This window comes from Lagopus leucura, unplaced genomic scaffold, assembly GCF_019238085.1.
Source record: "Lagopus leucura isolate 7727_CA_CO unplaced genomic scaffold, USGS_WTPT01 Super-Scaffold_100008, whole genome shotgun sequence".
NCBI classification, from domain to species: domain Eukaryota; kingdom Metazoa; phylum Chordata; class Aves; order Galliformes; family Phasianidae; genus Lagopus; species Lagopus leucura.
This window is the reverse complement of record NW_024962265.1, coordinates 27,299,486-27,319,137: the sequence shown is the minus strand read 5'-3', so window position 1 is coordinate 27,319,137 and position 19,652 is coordinate 27,299,486. Positions and strand designations below refer to the sequence as shown.

At 34.7% G+C, this 19,652-nt stretch overlaps 1 protein-coding gene across 1 annotated transcript in view; it reads right to left on the bottom strand.

Moving 5' to 3' along the window:
- NRCAM (neuronal cell adhesion molecule) overlaps window positions 1-19,652 on the bottom strand; it is a 54,949-nt gene that overhangs the window by 13,843 nt on the left and 21,454 nt on the right. The window contains 14 exon segments of the mRNA XM_042872454.1: window positions 5,602-5,637; window positions 6,688-6,873; window positions 7,858-7,980; window positions 8,153-8,357; window positions 12,029-12,144; window positions 12,472-12,697; window positions 13,616-13,686; window positions 13,800-13,997; window positions 15,799-15,900; window positions 17,201-17,230; window positions 18,131-18,255; window positions 18,765-18,912; window positions 18,996-19,162; window positions 19,412-19,523. Coding sequence (XP_042728388.1) covers window positions 5,602-5,637; window positions 6,688-6,873; window positions 7,858-7,980; window positions 8,153-8,357; window positions 12,029-12,144; window positions 12,472-12,697; window positions 13,616-13,686; window positions 13,800-13,997; window positions 15,799-15,900; window positions 17,201-17,230; window positions 18,131-18,255; window positions 18,765-18,912; window positions 18,996-19,162; window positions 19,412-19,523 — 1,845 coding nt within the window.

The following is a 19,652-nucleotide window of genomic DNA, read 5'->3' as shown; positions in this document are numbered from 1 at the left end:
ATAAAATATACACTTCTTTCAACAACCAAAATTATAGCGAACAGACTTATTTAAGAAATTAAGAATATACTTATTCTCTGTAAACACCATAACAAGAAAGCACAAGATTTTAAAAAAGCCATTGAGGACACTAAGTCAACAACAAAAGCATTAAGGAATATCAGGCTTTGGTAGAGGAAATATGGTCTGTAATGTAGTGTATGTAGGGCGTGTGAATACACTATAGTAATGCAAGGAGATAAGACTCTGCTTGTTTGTGTCACCTGAAGGTAGCAAGAAAGCAAGCAAGCTTGAAATTTACAAAGGTGCAGAATCTGTGACAGTTGCAGTCAGTACTGGTTCTAATGATTCCAGCAGGTCTGGAAATTTTTAGTTAAGCCTATGGATATGCCATATTTACAACATGGATACACATATTAGAAGTTAAAAGGTGGCTGATGGATCCTGAGGCGATGATAGCCTGATATTGAAGTAGTTACAACATTCAGAGCTTGTCCCCAGTCTATCCAGTGGCAGAACACTGTGATTTACAGCTACACACAACGCTGTGCACCAGTTGTGCACTGACGCTACACCAGTTGTGCGCGCTATACCAGCGCTGTGCACTGACAAAAGGCTCACATTAAAAATGTTGGAATTGGGCTGTTAATAATTTGCAGTTTTTATATGGACCAACTTCTGTTCAGTTCCTCTGTTCAATCAAGATATTTTAACCCCACCATTCAATGCAAAATTTGGCTGGCATCTCTGAGTACTGCTTCATTCTTCTAGTGTAATATGGCATTCAAGCAATTTCCGATGTCGAGAAAGGCCTAGGCTCAAAGTAATGTTTTCCTGTCTTTTCAAATTAATACTATTGGTGTTTTTTTTTTCTTTTTTTTCCTTTTGTTTTGTTTTGAGAGAGAGAAAGGTATTTAATCTTTCAGCCTTTCCAAAACAGAGTTCATCCAAATAACAGTTAACCTTGGACTGCAGACTTAATGGAATTTAGTAATTTGTGATAAGAGATAAGAAAGGATCTTAGCAACAGAACAGATACTGTCTCTGAAGACTGAGTTTATCAGAAAAGTAAATTAAATATTCTCCAAAGTGATTAAACTTTAGTAGGAAGTTTCACACAATTCACTAGATTTCTTGGAAGAAATGGCTGATCTGTGATAAACTCGCATGTGAGGACTCTTCAAATGGAAGGGAAACATCAAGCAATGTGTTGCAAAGAATTATTTGAAATGCACATACAAAGCAAAAAGTAAACTCTAAGAATGTTCCCCTGTCACACACATGAAAGAAAAGGTGAAGAAAAAAGGTGACAGATTCTTTCAGAAGCTGTAAGACAAATACAGAAGGGGTTTACTTTTATTTGCTTTTTAAGCTACAACTTTTACAATAGGAAATTAAAGTCTCAGTATAACAGTAGGACTGAATTCCATTTCTGGCACTGAACGACAGGCATTAGTCACTTCTGAGGCTATTTAAGCCATTGCAAGCAACTTCCTACAGTGTACGAAATACAAAAGACAAAGAAGAAATGCACAAAATAGTTTCACTGATAAACTTCAAGCATGCACAGACTTTCTCTGAAGTCTACAAAGCAGAAGATATTTGCAGGAATTTTTACACTGCAGTGATCACCGTTTTCTCTACTCCAGCATCCATAGCACAGGCATTTTTCATGGTAGACTTAAAAGAAGACAAAACAGTAGTACTGTTTAGCAAGCTAAAATGAAAGAATCACCTATATGTACCATGGAGGAGGCCACAGAGAGTGGCTTAAGGAGCTATATAAAAACACTGTAATTCATGTGAAGAGAGAAAACAGCCTGAATTTGTTACAGAAAAAATATTGAAACATGATGAGAAATGACTCAAAAAGGGAGGTAAAACAGATGGCAAGTAGGGAAAAAGATTTAAACAAAAGCATCTGTATGGAACAAAGAAAATTGAGAAGATCCTGTCTTCTACAAACACATTATTTACAAGCTCAGCTGAGAATGATTTCTAACCTAAAGAACTACAAACTTGAGACTCAGAAGAAAAGTGAAGTTTCAGACTCAGAGGCTGATCTACTTGTTTTCTTCGTTTCACAAAAGTATTTCAATCAGTAATTCTTGAGATGCAGAGCTCACATGAAGAAGGCAGACCAGACAGAAGTACCACATTGACAGGAAGCATTCATTTCAATTGAAGTTTCCAACTTTACTTTCACTGCAGTTCAGGACTGCTAGTTATCAGTGTCTGTGTGCACACAGAGCACAAGACTTTGCTTTTAAATTATAGATATGGAGAGCATTAAAGAGAAACTGAAAAGTGAAACAAGAAGACTTGCTAAGTGTTGGTGCAGGCATGTAATGACATGGTAAGACTCCCTACACTTTGGCAAACAACATAACGAGTCCCTCTGACTGTTCATGTTAACCAAAATCTTTTACTTCTACCTCATTTATATTCTTTTCCTTCCTGCACAGTCCATTCATTTAAAAATTCTCATGGAAGAGGGTGGAAAGGATTTCAGCTACTTCTATAACTATTTTATTTATTTTATAGGTAATCAGGTTCTTTTTTCCTGATTTCCTCTCACATCTCATGTGTTGTTAGATGTAGATGCCAACAAACAGATGGCAATAGCAATCCTCACTGCTTACCTAATACTGGGTATAATGTGCGGTGTTTTAGGCAGTTTTCAGACTCACACACTTAGAACAATTTGCTAAAAAGATAAACAATCTTTCTTTGTAATGCCATGATTTCATTAAATATGTCATGCATAGTATTGCACTATTAGACAGGAAAAAAGACAGCACAAGTCAAATTGAGTATGAATTATACAACACGGTTGCTTGCTTATTCACAATAAAATAATCTCTTTAATGATTTACTCATCTGAGCTTGTGCAACAGTGACACAAATCTTGTTAAGCTTTCCTTTGGAGGAGAATGAAACTTCAGGTTTTGTAATTCACTAAGATCCCTGGGATTTTGTCTATCTGATGCAATGACACTATTTGTCCAGTGAACACTTCGATTAGGATGTTGCATTTACTGCTAGGAGACAAATTCTTCTCTATACTGTCTCCCATTTTCTCCAGTGTTATGTACTTCCATGTCCTATTCAATCAGCATATAACTATTCAGTAAATGAATCAGAAAAAATAAAAACATTCCTTTATCCAATCTCTTATCTTTGACCTTTTATCTTTTCTTCTGAAATTGTTATTTTACCTTATAGGGAAAAGGCAGAAAGGCTTGTTTCAAAACTTACTGATCTAGAAAATACTTTAAAACACTTAACATTGGTGCAGTCATTATGATGAAAGTCAGACGGAACAAATGTTGAAAGTGTAGCAGTAAGCAGTCTTTGGTAACTTTTTTTTTTTAATGATAAAAGACTAGAGTACAATGAAGGGCCCACGACTGTCCAGAAAGATTGCAAAAACCAGCAAATATATTTCAGGCCTACAATAAAATAGCCGAATCCCTAGAATTACTGTAGCATTATTTCCCTCCACACATTACGTATACTCTGAGAAGTGGGATAAATCCCAAATTGTACACCTCTTCTGGGTTTAGACATTTTGAATTCCTCTAGGACCTTTTGTCCAATGCTTCTGACTGATCTGGGGCAGCTGACAAGTACAAAATTTTCTCTGCAATTTAGGCTGCCTGAATCTGGGACCTACTGTTTTCTTAACTTCCAAGTTAAAAGTGTTCAGATTGAAAAAGAAAGGCTACATGCATTTTTCTGGTAACTCCTGTGATTCAAAATGCAAAGTTGAGATGTTGTTTTTGATAGATCACAAAACACTTGAGAATACCTAAATTTCACATTCTCCTTGGTTTGGGTGGGGAACCCATCAGTAAGAACTGTATCTACTAATAGGCCCTTCTGCACTCAATGGAGGAGTAAAAATTCACTGCTTCTTGTGTGGGCTGAGTATTTCGGTTTTCCAAATCCACCCACTCACGGGATCAAATAATTTGGCACTTGATCTTGATAATATGATCCTCTTTTTCCTTCCTAATAGTGACATAGTTAATCATGTTAATGTAAGTAACCACTGAGAACATTTATCTCAAAGCTGGTGCAACTCAGATATTGTAACAGATGTCATGGCTTTAGCTCTGTCCTGTTTGCAGTTCCAAAGTTTTCTTTGCAATTGTAAGAGCTAGATGCAACAGGGATATGTGAAAACTTTGAAACTATAAACAGCATGAAACCAAACGAAGCCATCTGCTTAAGTTTTTGGAGAATCTGAGATGACAGCTCTGAAATGTGAGCTGCTCCAGCTGATCATACAAATAAAATGCTTTCTGCTAGCCACAGACGGTGGAACAGCTATAATTAGACTGCAATTTCACACAGAGAATCTATTTTTCCTTGCATGAGTTTTTGTGCTCAGCTATAAATAATGAGAACTTAATTTACATTTCTGGGGCTGTGTCCAGGACTATAAGCCGTGTTCATTGTTCCAAATTGTGTTGCCTCCCAGCTACAACCAGACTAAAAAATGGTAATAAAGACTTGCCATTAAAATAAATCTAAAACTCCATAACTTACCAGAAGTGCATCTGATATCAGAAAGCACTTATATATACATATATTCGTGCAATATATAAATGCACAACTGCATGCATATAAATATAGTCTGACTTTTCTTACACCAGTCTGATTGAATGAGTGGCTATTTTCATGGCCATATCATTATTAAAGCACCTAATCAACAAGTGGAAAGAAAATATATGTAAAACAATTAATGCTGTCTCTTCCAAGTACGTGAAAAATGATGGAAACTTTCACAGAGATTTTGACTTGGGATTTTTATGGTCTGAGAATCTGAAACACAGATATTTGTTTGTTAATGACAATCCTGTGATGACACATAGGTGTAGAAAAACCCTATTCATAAAAACTGGATGAAGAATACCTTGTTTGACAGAAGAACAACATTACAAAGAACCGAGTACTACTGAATTCAAGAATAAGGATCATGGTATTTTCCACTCACTTCAAGCATTCACTCACAAGATTTGTGAACCTAGGAGAGCAGGGAGTCACCTGCCTCTATATTCAATCAGATGCTTGAATTGAGAAGTATATAGAAGGTATTGTCACTCAGCTGTCTCCTACGCATAGTTGTTTATAAAATAAAATGTGATCAAATGGATAGCACTAATCAGCAGTGAGAAAGAGAGTGCACCTACTTTCTTAAAACAAAAAAAATGCACAGGGCACAGGAAGTAAAAATCTCCTTTGTAGATGTGCTGTTTTTCTACAACAATTCATCAGTGCTAGTGCACCTGGACCCTGAATATTTATGACTGTGAGATACATCTGTTATATGTTCACAAATAATTAGACTTTGCTGAAGCAAAGCTAATGAATTCCCCTGGAACTCTGTGGCAAAATAAGCAGATGAAAGGTATTAATAAGCATTCTGGATTCCCTTTATTTTTTTTTTCCTAGATAGAAATATTTTCTTCCAGCACTGATTAATACTCTGTATAATGATGTGTAGCTCAAGATTTTCTGTCCTGACCCCTGCAATTTCCCCACTTTAAGCACTGCAAAACCCACACATTAACAAATCATGCAGTTTTATTTTACCTTTGCCTGCACCTACAGCAGGACGAAGAATACCGGCTTAAATGGAGGAAAACAAGAATAGGAACACTATATAATTAGGTAAAACACCAAAGGGAACATACATATTTCATTTTATAAACCAGAAAAGCATGCAGACTAGAAAAAATATATTAATTCAAATAAATTAGAAACAATCCAATTATGCTGAACACTGACAGACTATCACAGGACAAAAATTAATATACATGCATTTACTAAATTTCATTGGTCATGCTTGTTAAGACTCATGGTTTAAAATACATGTAGTTTATATACAACCTTAATACGCTACTAGAAAAATTATATTGCATACCAACTCATTTAAAGCAATTGAAATAAATTGCAATTTCACTAACCATAAAATTACGTGAAAAGATGGTATTAAAGTAGAACTTTAACACTGAGATGTGCAAAATCATAAAAGGCTTCCCCCCACATTTCCTTTTTGTTTGAAATTACTCTTAATTTTTGAGCCTTCATATTTAAATAAATAATAAAGAACATCCTCAACTGAATGTCTGCCAAAATCCCAGATCTAGAACAGTTACAAACATAAAAGCAATAGTGGTGGGATCAAATAATATAATTATTTAAACATACAGTGTCACCAGTTACACGGGCCACAGATAACAAATTTATTTCTGCAACCTTATGAAGTTATATTTTTTGTTCCAGCTCCATGGGAAAAGAAATCAGGCATTAAAGAAGCTGTTGCATACATTAAGAAAGAATTTATTTCCTCAATGAGCCACAAAGCTACATTATTTCAGTTTTATTCTCTGTGACCCAAGCAGGTAACTGAAACAGAACAGGTGAATGGAGGAAGATCAGGCTTAGATCTTGTGAATTTACTACAAAAGGACCTCATTTGAGGTTTCTACTACAGTAGGGAAACTTGCACATCTTTTCTTAAAAACTATATATAGTATTTCAATAGTGTATAACACAGTTAAAAAGAGCCCTGGAGAATTTTTTACCAAGGACTATTTCCATAATGGAAGGCAGTAGTTATATATTTAACCAAATTGCTAGTCTTTTTTAAACTCAGTGGGTTTTCTTTATACATACCCATCTTACCTTCATCCATAATTGTTACTGCTTCCTCAGTTATCTGACTTCCTGATCCAACTGATGTTTGTGCATTAAAGTAAAACTTGTATCGTGTGCTGTAATTCAAATTTTTTAATATCAAGCTGCTCTCGTTGGCAGGTATTCTTATTTCTACCAAGGGACCTAATTCATGCGTGTTGTTAACTGTTATTGGAATAAAAAAAAAAAAAAAAGGAAGAAAGAAAGAAGAAAAGAAAAATAGAATTAGTTAGGAAAATTGCCTGCTGTTAAAACAGGCTTAACTTTTTTTTTGTATTTGTTTGCCTGCTGCATTGCTCAATTCAGGTTATATGAATGATAATGCACAGTTTCAGAAGAAGGGCACCTTTATGTAAAAAGGATCTATGAAAGAGACAAAAATTCAACAGGGAAATGGGAAACACCTATAGGTTTCTTAAGCTCAAGTTGCATCCTCTTAAGTAAAGTACCTAAGACCTCTGAAACTCTGAACTAACTGCTTAGAAATAAATTCAGTATGCTTAGAAATAAAAATGCTGAAGTGTCTTCTACCTAATGCCAGGGAACAGTGGAATTTGGTAAGTGAGAGAAAACAATCTACCTTAAGATGTCCCATGAACAGGTAATTCCTAATTCCCAGTGTCCTTGCTGATTAATTTCTGGGCAAATGGATCCTAAGGAAGTGACAGGCTGAAGGGATATCAGGCACATTTTAATTTAAATCTTGTATATCTCTGATATGAATGAATGGCACATGTGATATTTTTTTATTTTAAAATTAGAATATTGTGAAAATTGAAAAGGCAGAAAACAATGCAATTGGATTTATTTTGATCTACCACTAGTGATATTTCTCTGCAGTCAGAACAAAGGATTTATAAGTGCTTTTGATTTGGCTGTTGATTATCTGTGGGCCTTCACCTCCATTTTCCTGTGAAGCATGGTTTGAGGAAACAAAACTAATAGAAAAGTGCTAAACTTGTATTTGAACAAGAATTATTCAAATAGGATCAGATATATTGTCAAAATACATTGAGCTTTTTCAAACTTGACATCTACAGTGCAATTATATCTTTTTGAACGTAATAAATTTAACATTACTTTTAAGAAATGATTTACTATTTGCTGGACATATTGTCAAAGGTAGAGCTATATACAAAACAAACTTACTTGGCTGAAACTTCAGTATGTATGATGTCAAAACACCATTTGGATGGGTAGGTGAACCCCACTCTAGAGTCAGAGAGTCCAGTGTTGGATTAGTGATCTTCAAAAAGGAGGGTGAGCTAGGAACTTTTAAGAAGAATATATGGTAAACACAAATTAGATGAACTTAACTCATGAATTATTAAAAATATTACAATATTGAGCCATATTATTATTTTACGATATTAAAAAAAAATCAGCCATTGTATCCTCAGTGTTCTATTGTTGAATATACAACATCTTTATTTTCATTTCGTACCTCCTTCAGGAGTTTTAAACATTTTGTCTGGGCTTGCTGGTCCTTCTCCTTTACCATTAACAACTCTAACATTCAGCTTGTAAGAACTATAGGGCTCTAGCCCCGGTAACATTCCAAAAGTCTTGTTTCCCCTGAAAGTCAAGATCTTTTTTTCTACATGCCGCTTACTCCTTCTGGTTAGACTCTGTACTTTCCAGTAGTAAACCTAAAGACAAAAGAAAATTTACAGTGGGTACAGAGATATTCTAGTTTTGCAGAAGTTAAGCTTTTCCATGCATATTCATGAATTGTATATGTAGGAGTAACCATAATTTAAAAAACCTGAGGTGAAAATCATAGAACCACCAAGGTTGGAAAAGACCTCAAGATCATCCAGTCCAACCGCCCACCTACCAGCAATACCTCCCACTAAATCATGTCCCTCAGTTCAACATCTCAATGTTTCTTGAACACCTCCAGCCCATTCCAGCACCTGATCACTCTTTTGGAAATGAAATTTTTCCTAATATCCAAACTGAACTTCCCCTAGTACAACTTGAAGCCATTCTCTCTCATCCTATCACTAGTTATGCAGGAGAAGAGGCCAACCCCTCACCTCACCACATCCTCCTTTCAGGCAGCTGTAGAGAGCAATAAGGTCACCCCTGAGCCTTCTCTCCAGACTAAATAATCCCAATTCCTTCAGCTGCTCCTCATAAGACTTTTGCTGCAGACTCCTCACCAGCTTTGCTGCCCTTCTCAGGACATGCTCCAGAGCCTCAATGTCTTTCCTGTAGTGGGGGGCGCAGAACTGAACACAGTACTCAAGGCACAGCCCAGGTCCATTTCCTGTAGTCTCCCAGCCACTCTGCCCCAAGCCTGTAGCATTGCCTGAAATTGTTATGGCCGAAGTGCAGGATGCAGCACTTGTTCTTGCTGAACTTCATCCTATTGGCCTCAGCCCGCTACCCAGAGAAGCAACACAGTGCTCCAGGGGTAAAACTCATCCAGAAAGTTGTGCCTACAGGACTGGGTGAAGATTACCATCTGCCAGTCCTGCTTATAATTGAAGCCAGTTTGATGCAAATTCTGCTTTGGAACAGCCTTCATATTAGATGATTCTCAAGTTGGCATCTTAAGTTCATATAAATCCATACTTGCAGGAAGAAGTTTACACAGCTTTCAAAGCAGTCTTGCCATCTTGTTACACGATTAGATAATTTTCCTCTAACCATGCATGTCTATTCCCTGTGATATGGAGGTCAAATAGCTGTTCTTAGTGTGAAAAGAAAAAAACCTGACATTTTTCTAGGCTGGAAAAACACACAAATCATGAAAGGTCTCTGAAGTCACAGTCATACAAAGATCTCCATGTATGGACAGGAGAACTATTCCTCCTTTTATATGATAGAAGAATCAGAGCACATAGTTTATTCTGACGTCCATTTTGCTAAATTTGTTTCTAAAAATCTGCAGATGAGCCTCACAGGTAAATGCTGGAATCTCCTTGACTGCCCTATCTTTACCATACAGAATCTACCACAGTTTCTGGAAAGACATTAACACTTGCACCTACAAACATCTGTGTTAATCCTTGGAGTATCAGCTGCAAGTGCATGACTTTTCATTTTTCACTGCATAATTTTCACGTACTCAAAACCAAATATTAAAATTGATGTAACAGTGTAAATGGGTAAATTTCTGCCAAATATTTTTGCCAAATATAAATCACCTATTTAATTAAGGAAGCTGTGATTTCACATTTGAATTCATAAAAGGGAATTGTTAGGTTGCCAGCCCACTTTTTCTGAAGCATTTTAAAAACATATAATCATATGCTTTATAAGCTATTTCAGTAACTAAGACACTAAGCAAAATGCACGTGACAAGTTTTCAACATGACTTCAGAGAAAGCTTTGTTTCAGTAACTAACTATTCTTAAGTCTTAGGACATGGTACACCTTGTCTAGTTTTAGCTTGATTTAGTTGTATCAGTAAAAATTATTTAAGAAACTTCTGCTGCATCTGCAACTTATTCCAGGATATACCATTGTTTCATTTATCCTAGCTATTAAAGCAAAATTACTCAGTGGTCAGGTCAGCTGTCAGTCCTGTAGTCTTGAACTTGTTTTATCTATGACTGTTGCCTAACTTATTTTAGTTTCAGCACTGCTTAGCTTTGTGTAACTGTGCAGTTCTTCTCTTCTTCAGAAAGAAAAAAAAACAAAAACCAACAAACATACCAGATACAGAGAAGGACTAACACACTGAACAAAAGGTACCATGGCATGACTAACTTCTTAGGCTAATGGAAAGAGAAGAGTGGAAATAGAGGACAGAAAAACTGGGATTAAGACAACTCCCTGTAAACAAGCCTTTGGAGAGTGAAAACACTGGATACATTGGCAAGGGTTTCTGTCCATGGCTTTTTTTTTTTTTTAATTAATTATCATTAACAGAAATTTGGTGATTCAGATTATGGGCATTAGCATTGTGGTAATTGCATTAATAGAGAGTAATAACTTCATTAAATTTTGATTATCATTGAATTTTAATTATCATTAACATAATGGATGATCTTTTGGTTACCTGTTTGCTTGTTTGATATGCAGGTTGATATGAGACTGTAATTTAACAGATAGTGATGTAAAAGTATAGTAAGTCCTGCTTCTTGGCTGGATTTATTATATAGGGCAAAGTACCACACTAACTACAAATACTTACATTAGCTCATTACAGGACTAGCTTATGTCTTTCCAGACAGTGGCATTTTGTACCAGTAAGTCATACCCACATACCAGGAATACAGCAACCTGTAATGCACCGAAGTTTAGATTCACTGCTTTTGAATTCTAGTCCTCAAATTTATAAGTATGATGTGCATTTCTTTTGTTCCAAATATTCTTTCCTTCTGTCAGTTTTAAAATATTTTCTCTTTTCATTTGAACAGAAGTAGTTCAAAAGAGTTTGTCTTATAAGGTAACCTAGTTCAGGCTGCGGAACTTACCTGTTCTGGTGGAAATATTTATTAGTATACTTAGAGATGAGTGAATAAGTAGTTACTTATTTTCTACTGTTTTGCAGAGGAGGTCAATGTATCCTCTCATTCTATCCTCTGCTCCACAGCACATCTATCACACTTCTCAAGTTTCAATTCTTGATTTTCTTCTGATTTGCTTCCAATGCAAAAACTCTAAAGAGCTCTAAAGCAACCGTTGTGACTGGATTTTCCCTGACTTATGAAGGTCACCAGCTGGTCCAGTTTCCTACTTTGAAGTCTTCCGTTCTTTTCTAATTGCATTGTTTTGTTTCCAACACAACCTACGCAGTTATCATCAAAGACAATACAATACCTTACAGTAAGCTTCCTTCAGGTATGCTCTACAGCTTCCAACATTTCCTATATCTCTAAATTGAGCTTTTCCTTGGCCTCTAAAGAGACACCACAATAAAGTACCAATTAGCTAGTTCATCAGAATCATGTCACTAATCATATTTTAGTAGAAGATGAACAGCTGCAAAAAAAAGTCAATAGCATTATACCTTGAAGAAACTCTAACAGAAACTATTTCTCCTCATCTTCTAAATAACCTTTTGGAAAAAGATCTGTAAAACTATTATAAGTTTTTAATCTATTTAATACATGCAAACTTGATTGCAAAAGCATCTCCTTTTTCTTCAAGGACAATGTCACAGGAGGCATACTACAAGGTTGGAGCCTTGCCAAATTTTAAATAAGTCTTAACAACACTGTTGCTCTTGTCAGCAAAACTTGTGAGCTCACTGAAAAGCAAGAACTCTCTTACATATCAAGTTACTTCAATCTGGATACAATCTCACCTAGCAGAAGTGATCTATTTTAATAAATGAGAATAGCAAGCTTTTGATTGTACTTACTTTATACCCTTGAAGATGTCCTCGGACAGATTTTAGTGGAACAGGGTCCCAGTGCACCTTTGCCAATGTGCTGTTAATTACATGAACCTGCACATTGCCTGGAGCAACCATTGGCACTGTGTGGAAAGGTACTGAGTTAGGATCAAACACCACGTGAAAATACATTCTTGGAATGACTTATAGCATTTCCTTGAGAAGGCAGGTTAAAAAGTTCATCCTGTGTGCTAAAAAAACCAATCTCAACGTGAATACTACAGAGTTTTATGAATGCTTATTATTTCCAACTTACTTCATTTTAACTTACAAAAAAAAAAAAAAAAAATCAACTACATCTCTTTATAACATTTCATATTACTATCAATACTTTAATACTTCAATTCCCACTCAGGTTACACACCAAGTTGCTTTTAATTAATACTACGGACTCAAACTAGGAAACTTACAGTCTTCCCCTGAATGTCCAATAACCTCTGATGGCTCTGGTGCATATCCCAGGTCATTTAAAGCCTGCACTTTTATTTCATAGGGAACAAAAGTTGGTGTACCAGACACAATATATTTAGACACGTTTGCAACTACTACAGATGTCCATTCATCGTCAACATCCTTCTGGCGCCAGCTGACTTTGTATTGGAGTCCTGGTCCGTTAGACTGAAAGCCTTTTAAAGACTGAAATAAAAAGAGTAAATCAAACAGCTTTTAAAATATTCTGTAACCTCTGAAAAAAAAATCTGAAGTCACAAAGTTGTTGATTCAGAATTTTACTGAAAAATTACCATTGTGTTCAGGGACAAAAAAGCACTGCTGAAATTTCCAAATTACTTCTTATATGAGGTAGTTTTAGTTGCTTTTCAGTATTAGTAAAAATTGCATTGAGAGTTCTGAATAAGATAACAGCTAATTACCAGATAACCTAGCTTATACATATTTCTATTTTTCTATACATATTTCTATATGTATAGAAATATGGGGGTTTCTATACATATTTCATTTTTAAATATAATTTTTAGAAGTAGAAGAGGGAGAAACAGATTTACACCAGCTCCCTAAAATTGTGTGTCTCTAGAGGATGTTTTTTGCCTGGCAGGTGAAATTGGTTTTAAACAGCTCTCTTGAGCTCATACCATGATGGCAAGGGCTTGATGGAAACACAAGTGTTTTTGTTTTTTTTTCAGAGGAATTGTGCACAGCAATTCAGCTTATGACAAGAGCTGAGATTTAAGTTTTACATTAGAATTCATTCTAAGAGTATACTTGAGATAAAACACAATTTACATACTTAAGTTTTTCTACATTGGCAGCAAAACATCTTGTATTACCAATTTAGTTGCTTATCTCAGAGAAATCACTCAAGGAAAATATGGCACCTTGAAAAAACATTTTTCTTTGATAACGTATTCAGATTTTCCCTGAAAATGAAGAATGGGAAATGTCTACTATTTTTTTTCTTTTCTAAGAATGTGTTAAACATACAATACATATATTATCTCACAGGCAAATCTCAGATATTATTTCTTTAAAAAAATTCTCTATAACAATGATACTCACAGAGGCAACAACAAACAAACTTCCAAAATCCAAACTTACCTCCCATGTTATTACCAAATTATCAGGTTCTGAGCCTATTCCTTGTACATTAGAAGGATTTTCATCGGGGTCTAAAAACAAAGTATTTACATGTGAGCAAGAATGACTGCTTTTTCCATTCCAAGCAAATACAATGCCATTCACAGCATAGATCAATCACTGGTAGGCAGGAATACTTATTTACTTGCGGATTTTGTCAGGTACTGTTCAGATGGTTCACTTGGCTGACTTCTACCAATTTCATTGACAGCAATCACACGGAATGAGTAGTTGACATATGGAGACAACTTCAACTGTACAGTTGTCTGAGATCCAGGAACTTCCGTCTGGTAATGCCATACCCCTGGCTCATGCAATCCATCTTCATACTCAATCACAAAGTCTGGAAACAGAAATAGAATCCAATTTTATGTCAAAACCTGCAACACCTCCCCAGATCAGCGTAGTCATTTTTGAACGAGCTAATCAAAACTGAGCAATCCAGCTAACATTTTTAAAAATCATGGAAACTGAAGTTGAAGAACATAGGAGACATACCTAATATGGATCTCAAAAGTACTGCCTGGATGGAAATATAAGAGAAGAACTCATTCTTTTGCTATGTGGTATTCTTAGTAATACAGATGCCAGGCAGCACATTCTTGTAAGAGCTATCTGCCAGGTACTGGATTTTAATGTAACAGGAATCCTTGAACTATCACAGCAAGAAAGTGGGACAAGATCGGAATTTTGATATAAAATATCATTTTGGCAGACAAATACATTGCTCCTGGTTATATCAAGATGACGTTGTTGTAGTACCTATACAATATTAAGACCATATCCATTTTCCTCAGTCAGATCAGTGAACAACTATTTACAGTCAAGAACCATTACTTGAGGAAGATTTTTAAGTGCTCTTTTCAGTATACTCAAGTCAAGGAATTCATGTACAGAAACTTAATTTCTTGAGATTTTTCTGAGTGAATATTATTAATTGCAGTCAAATCTGTGCAGAACATACAACCTCAGGGATAGACAGATTTGTAGAACCAAAAGTAAAATCATTATACATTATTATGTATTTTTTCAGCTGTCAATAAGCCAAAAGACAGATTCTAGTATATGAATCATATTACCTTTGTAAAAGGATCACTCAAAATGAAATGGTATCTTTGAGCCCCGTTTTTTTGAGCTGGTAACAGGAGCCACAACATTAGCTTTACTTATGACGCAAATGCTTTGTTTCACAACCTCTCAGGGGACCACACATCAATTTAAATTTACTGTAATTAATACCAGCATTACTTAATTTGAAGAATAAAATTTCCAGTATTTAAATGTATGCATTGGAAAATCTCGGTCATGAACCATCACCTGGTATTAAATCTCCTGAGTCAGAATGATTGCTTTTCAATAGGAAAGAAAAAAAGGCTTTTGTCATCTGGTCTGGAAAAAAATCAAAGTACTGACACAAAAATATATAAATACATTGTAAAAAATATAATTCAAATATTTATATTAATGCTTTCTTACATTTTAAAAAGCAAATTATGGGTTTATATACATTAAACAAATCTGAAAGCATAAAACTTCAGTGCTTTCATTGTGCTCAACTGGGAGAAATCAGAACATTTCAGATCAATTTCCTGTCTAAAAAGATTTAATACATTTATTTTCTCTGTCTTATGGAGGCACTGTATTCCCTCAACTCTCTAGACTAGGAAAAACAAATTAAAAAAACCTATCTGGTTTATATTCTCATGAAGGATAGGGGTCTGCCACCAATAGTGATGAAAGGTAGTGGTACTGCTGCTACTTCAAGTTCATGGGAATTACGACAGAGTTAAAGCCAGATGACAGTAGCTTTCGCCTTTCAAAGGACACATAAGTAACTTTTTATTCATTCAACTAATGAACAAGCCTGTTCTCTACATATTCATAAGAGAGAACCTTGTCAGACGGAGCTCACATCACTATCAACTTTCATATTAACGCGCACAGGTTTTTGGAATAAAAGTCCAGCACTTCGGGCAGTAAATAAATCTTTCACCTTGGCTCTGCAGCGGCGGACAATCAGTGATTTTTTTAATGCAAATAAATGGCAACTGTAACAGATGAATTTGCCATTCTTCCATGGTGCACAAGAAAAATTTTTTACATTCTTTGGTGTCTGCTGCTACAATATACATAGACAAACATACTTGTAATGGGACTGTTATTTTCTTCTCCTGGTACCCATGAGAGTTCAATGCTTCTTTCTAGCTGACCTGTCAATTCCAAGTCAAGCGGTGGATTTGGCCGAGCTGTAAATCAAATGAACACAAAACAAATAATCATGCCAGAATATGTTTGTTTCATCTTTGAAAAAATCCTTACATTACAATGAAAAGAAGCCCACAAATACAGCAGTGCAGATCTACCGACTCGTATAAGCATGGTTTCATGACTATTAGCATGCAATTGTCACAAAACAGATACGAAATGGGGAAGAGGTGATGTATTTGGAAACTTCTACACAGTGACAAGAATTTGCACTGTTATATAAAAAGTGTAATGAGAAAAAAATAAACATGAATCATCTGTTTAGTTTATATAGTAATAATCTGCTATAAATAGAAATATTTAATAAAATGGAAAATAAAGAACTCACATCAAAAAAGCTTTTCTAGAAGCACTGCAGATATGTTGCTTGTGAAATCAAAGCAAGTATAGTGCAAATGGAAATTGAGTTGTTAAGACACTTATTTTTGTTGTACTTCTTAGAAATACTGAAATATCAAACAAGTGGATAAAATACACCTTCATAATGCATGAAGATGTAAATGTCCATTTCAACGAAAGAACATATTTAATTATATGAATTGTTACATGAATATAAAGACTAATGAGTAGGCTCATTTAAGAATGCATAAGCATTTTCTCTGCATATGACAGGACCTACATAAATGTGCTCAACACTCAGAAGGATTTTTGCATTTAAAATTCTAAATTCAGAAAAAATGATTTCAAATTAAAGGGTGTAGGCTTTCCTTTTTAAGGCTATGCATGACTGACAGATATTTTGGTGTTTTTTTTAATTTCAAAATCCTTTCTTGGCAGTTTCATCAATCATAAATGAGACAATAAGGTCCTACCCATTTTGTATGAGATAAAATGTAGACAAACTATAACATAAATACACCAGACCAAGAAAGCTGCTATTAAATTAAAGGAAAAACATACTACAATTTCTCTACTTCATGTTATTCGATAGCAAATTAGCTTTAAGTAAATGAATGGATTTACCTTTTGAGACTTTCATTGGTTATACAATTGATCTGTATTACAGTGTTCACCATTAGAAAATACTCTCACACTGTAATCTCAATTAAAAATAATGCATCTTTTAAAATCATTTATTCTCTAAAATATAAAGCACGATGCACTGTAAAGTTCCAAAGTCTATTACTCCAGTACCAAAGCAGTTGGTAAAATGGGATGAAAACAAACACACATTCACACACAAACACAAAAAAAAGAGAGAGGGATAAAAAGATGTTGCACTTTGTAATGGAAAAATGAGAAATACATCTGGCAGATGAAGGGAACTTTGTATTAGTTTACCGTAAATGATAGCTGGAGTTGGGGGAGCAGCTGAAAAGAACATTAATATAAAGGATTTAATCAGTTAGTAGCCAAAGGAACAGAATATAGCAGGTAGTTACAGATCATAACGATTAGAGATAAAGAAAAGCTAACTTATTTAGAGTAAGTAGTTGAGTTTGAGTAATTGAGAATTTTAAACTGAAAACTGATAAAAGCATTCTACAATAATTTATCCTTTTTTAGAGTATAGATGGATCAAGAAAATAAAGTAAGTAATCTTATAGAAAACTTATAAACAAGTACAGGATGGTTGTAAGTACAAGAATAGATGTCATTCCTGGATATGCATAAGACCGCACTACGATTTTAAAACACAAGCATATACTTGATTTCAACTCTCATGTTGAACTTCAGTTCCACTGAACTTCCCCAGTCAAGAATCATACAGGACATCTACTGAAAACTTTCTTATAAACTGGGAGAAGGGGCAAACTAACACATTTTACAAAAATCTGCAATTATAAAAGTTAACAGGGAAAACAAATTTAATAAGAAAATCATTGAAAAGTCCAACAATCAAGCATGCTCAGTCTTTCTGAGGAGTAATCTAACTGTAGAAGAGATTCCTGAAATAGCAAGTACTTAGAAATTCATAATTTACCATGTTAGCTCAGGTGTGATACAAATTAAAACCTATACATTGTGAAACTGCATGTGTCTTGAAGCCATTAGATCCTTTTGTAAGTAGATGACTCAAAAGCAAACTTCAGAGTAAGATTATCATATTTTTAAAAATGAAACACATATACAAGTATCTGAAATTTCTTTTGTCGTATCCTAGCAATCAAAACCTATTTTTAAGCTTTTTATTTTAAATCGAATGTTGTTTTCATACTTAACAGAAATTAAATACAGTTCTGCTATTGTAATTTTTTAGAGCATTCTTACCAACAACAGTAAGCACAGCACTTGCTGAAACACTGTCCAGAGTAGTATTAACTATGCAAGTATATGTTCCATCATCTTTATCAGTTACATTCATAATGGTCAAGTTGTCTTTACCAACTAGAAACCTGCAAATACAATAGATTCAGCCAATGACTTTCAGTAACTGGTACTGCTATAAGAAATATGCTTAAAGCATTGTCAAATCCAGCATGTGTACATCAGCAAATATCTAGACAACAGTGTAAGCTAAGGAACTGTATCAGTTTTTTCTGCATTAAACATCTTTCCATACTAACTGCCTACCTTTTTTTCTAATGTATTTTTATTTCCAAATGAACTACTTTTAATTGTCTGTGATCTACAGCAGAAATGTCTTAATTTACTCTTTAGTTTCTATGCTTATAATTGATAAGCGTTATCACTGTATACATTAAAATAAAATTGCATTTCATTTTATTTTGAATTCTAATTTAATTTTTTTCACCACATTAGATAAGTCTTTTAGTCATCAAATATGGGATCGTATTGCTTGGAAAATATCACTAGGCCGATGTGTGCCCTTCAAAATTCAGGAGAAGAAGCACACAGAAGAAACAAGAAAACAAAAATAAAATATGAAATATTTTGTCTATACCTTTCATCATCTGGTAGTTCATTATTGTCTTTCAGCCATATAACTGTTGGCAATAAGGTAGGATCATGTTTTATTACACACTCAAATGAAGCCTGGGCAGATCTCTGAATCACTTTGTATTCTGGCTGTTTAATTATCATCGTTGGGTCTGAAATTTGAAATGTCTATTAGATATTTAGAAAGTCTTAAGTTCTACAGTAATTTGTGATGAAACAGGGATTCATAGCTTACCTTTAACTTCCAATTGTACTTCATTTTGTGTCTTCCCTAATTTATTCCTCGCAACACATGTGTATGTGCCAGTACTATCCTTCTGAGCCACTGGAATTTCCAAGGTCCCATTATCATGAAAAACATACTCATTTCCACGTAAGATGCTACCTTTCACTCCCTTAAACCTTTAATTGAAAGATATCACCATTACCCAATGCCATGATTAAATTCTATCATATTTTATTATTTGGAAATACAAACTTGGAATGCTATGTTAGCAAATACAGACAGCATCCATAATGAAATTTAAACAAGCTTAAATTTAAGTTTAAACTTTACACTTAAACACGTTGCTATGCCAAGTATAATTAATATGTTTGTTTCCATAGGTGCAACTGGTTCTTTTCCATAACTTAAACACAACTACAACCTACCATTCAATTTCAGGCTTAGGTGAACCAAAATAAGCACAGTCTATTAATGCAGGACTATCTGCGATGACTTGATACAGTTTATTAGCAGGAGTTAGAATCCTTGGTGGCTCAGCTGAAAAGATAAAGATATCTGGATTTAAATGCAAAGTTACAAATGCAAAACATAAAGACATCAAGAAGGGCCTAAAGAAGTATTTCTGATCTCAGTCTAGGGTCCAATTACATTCAACTATTTGCAGCC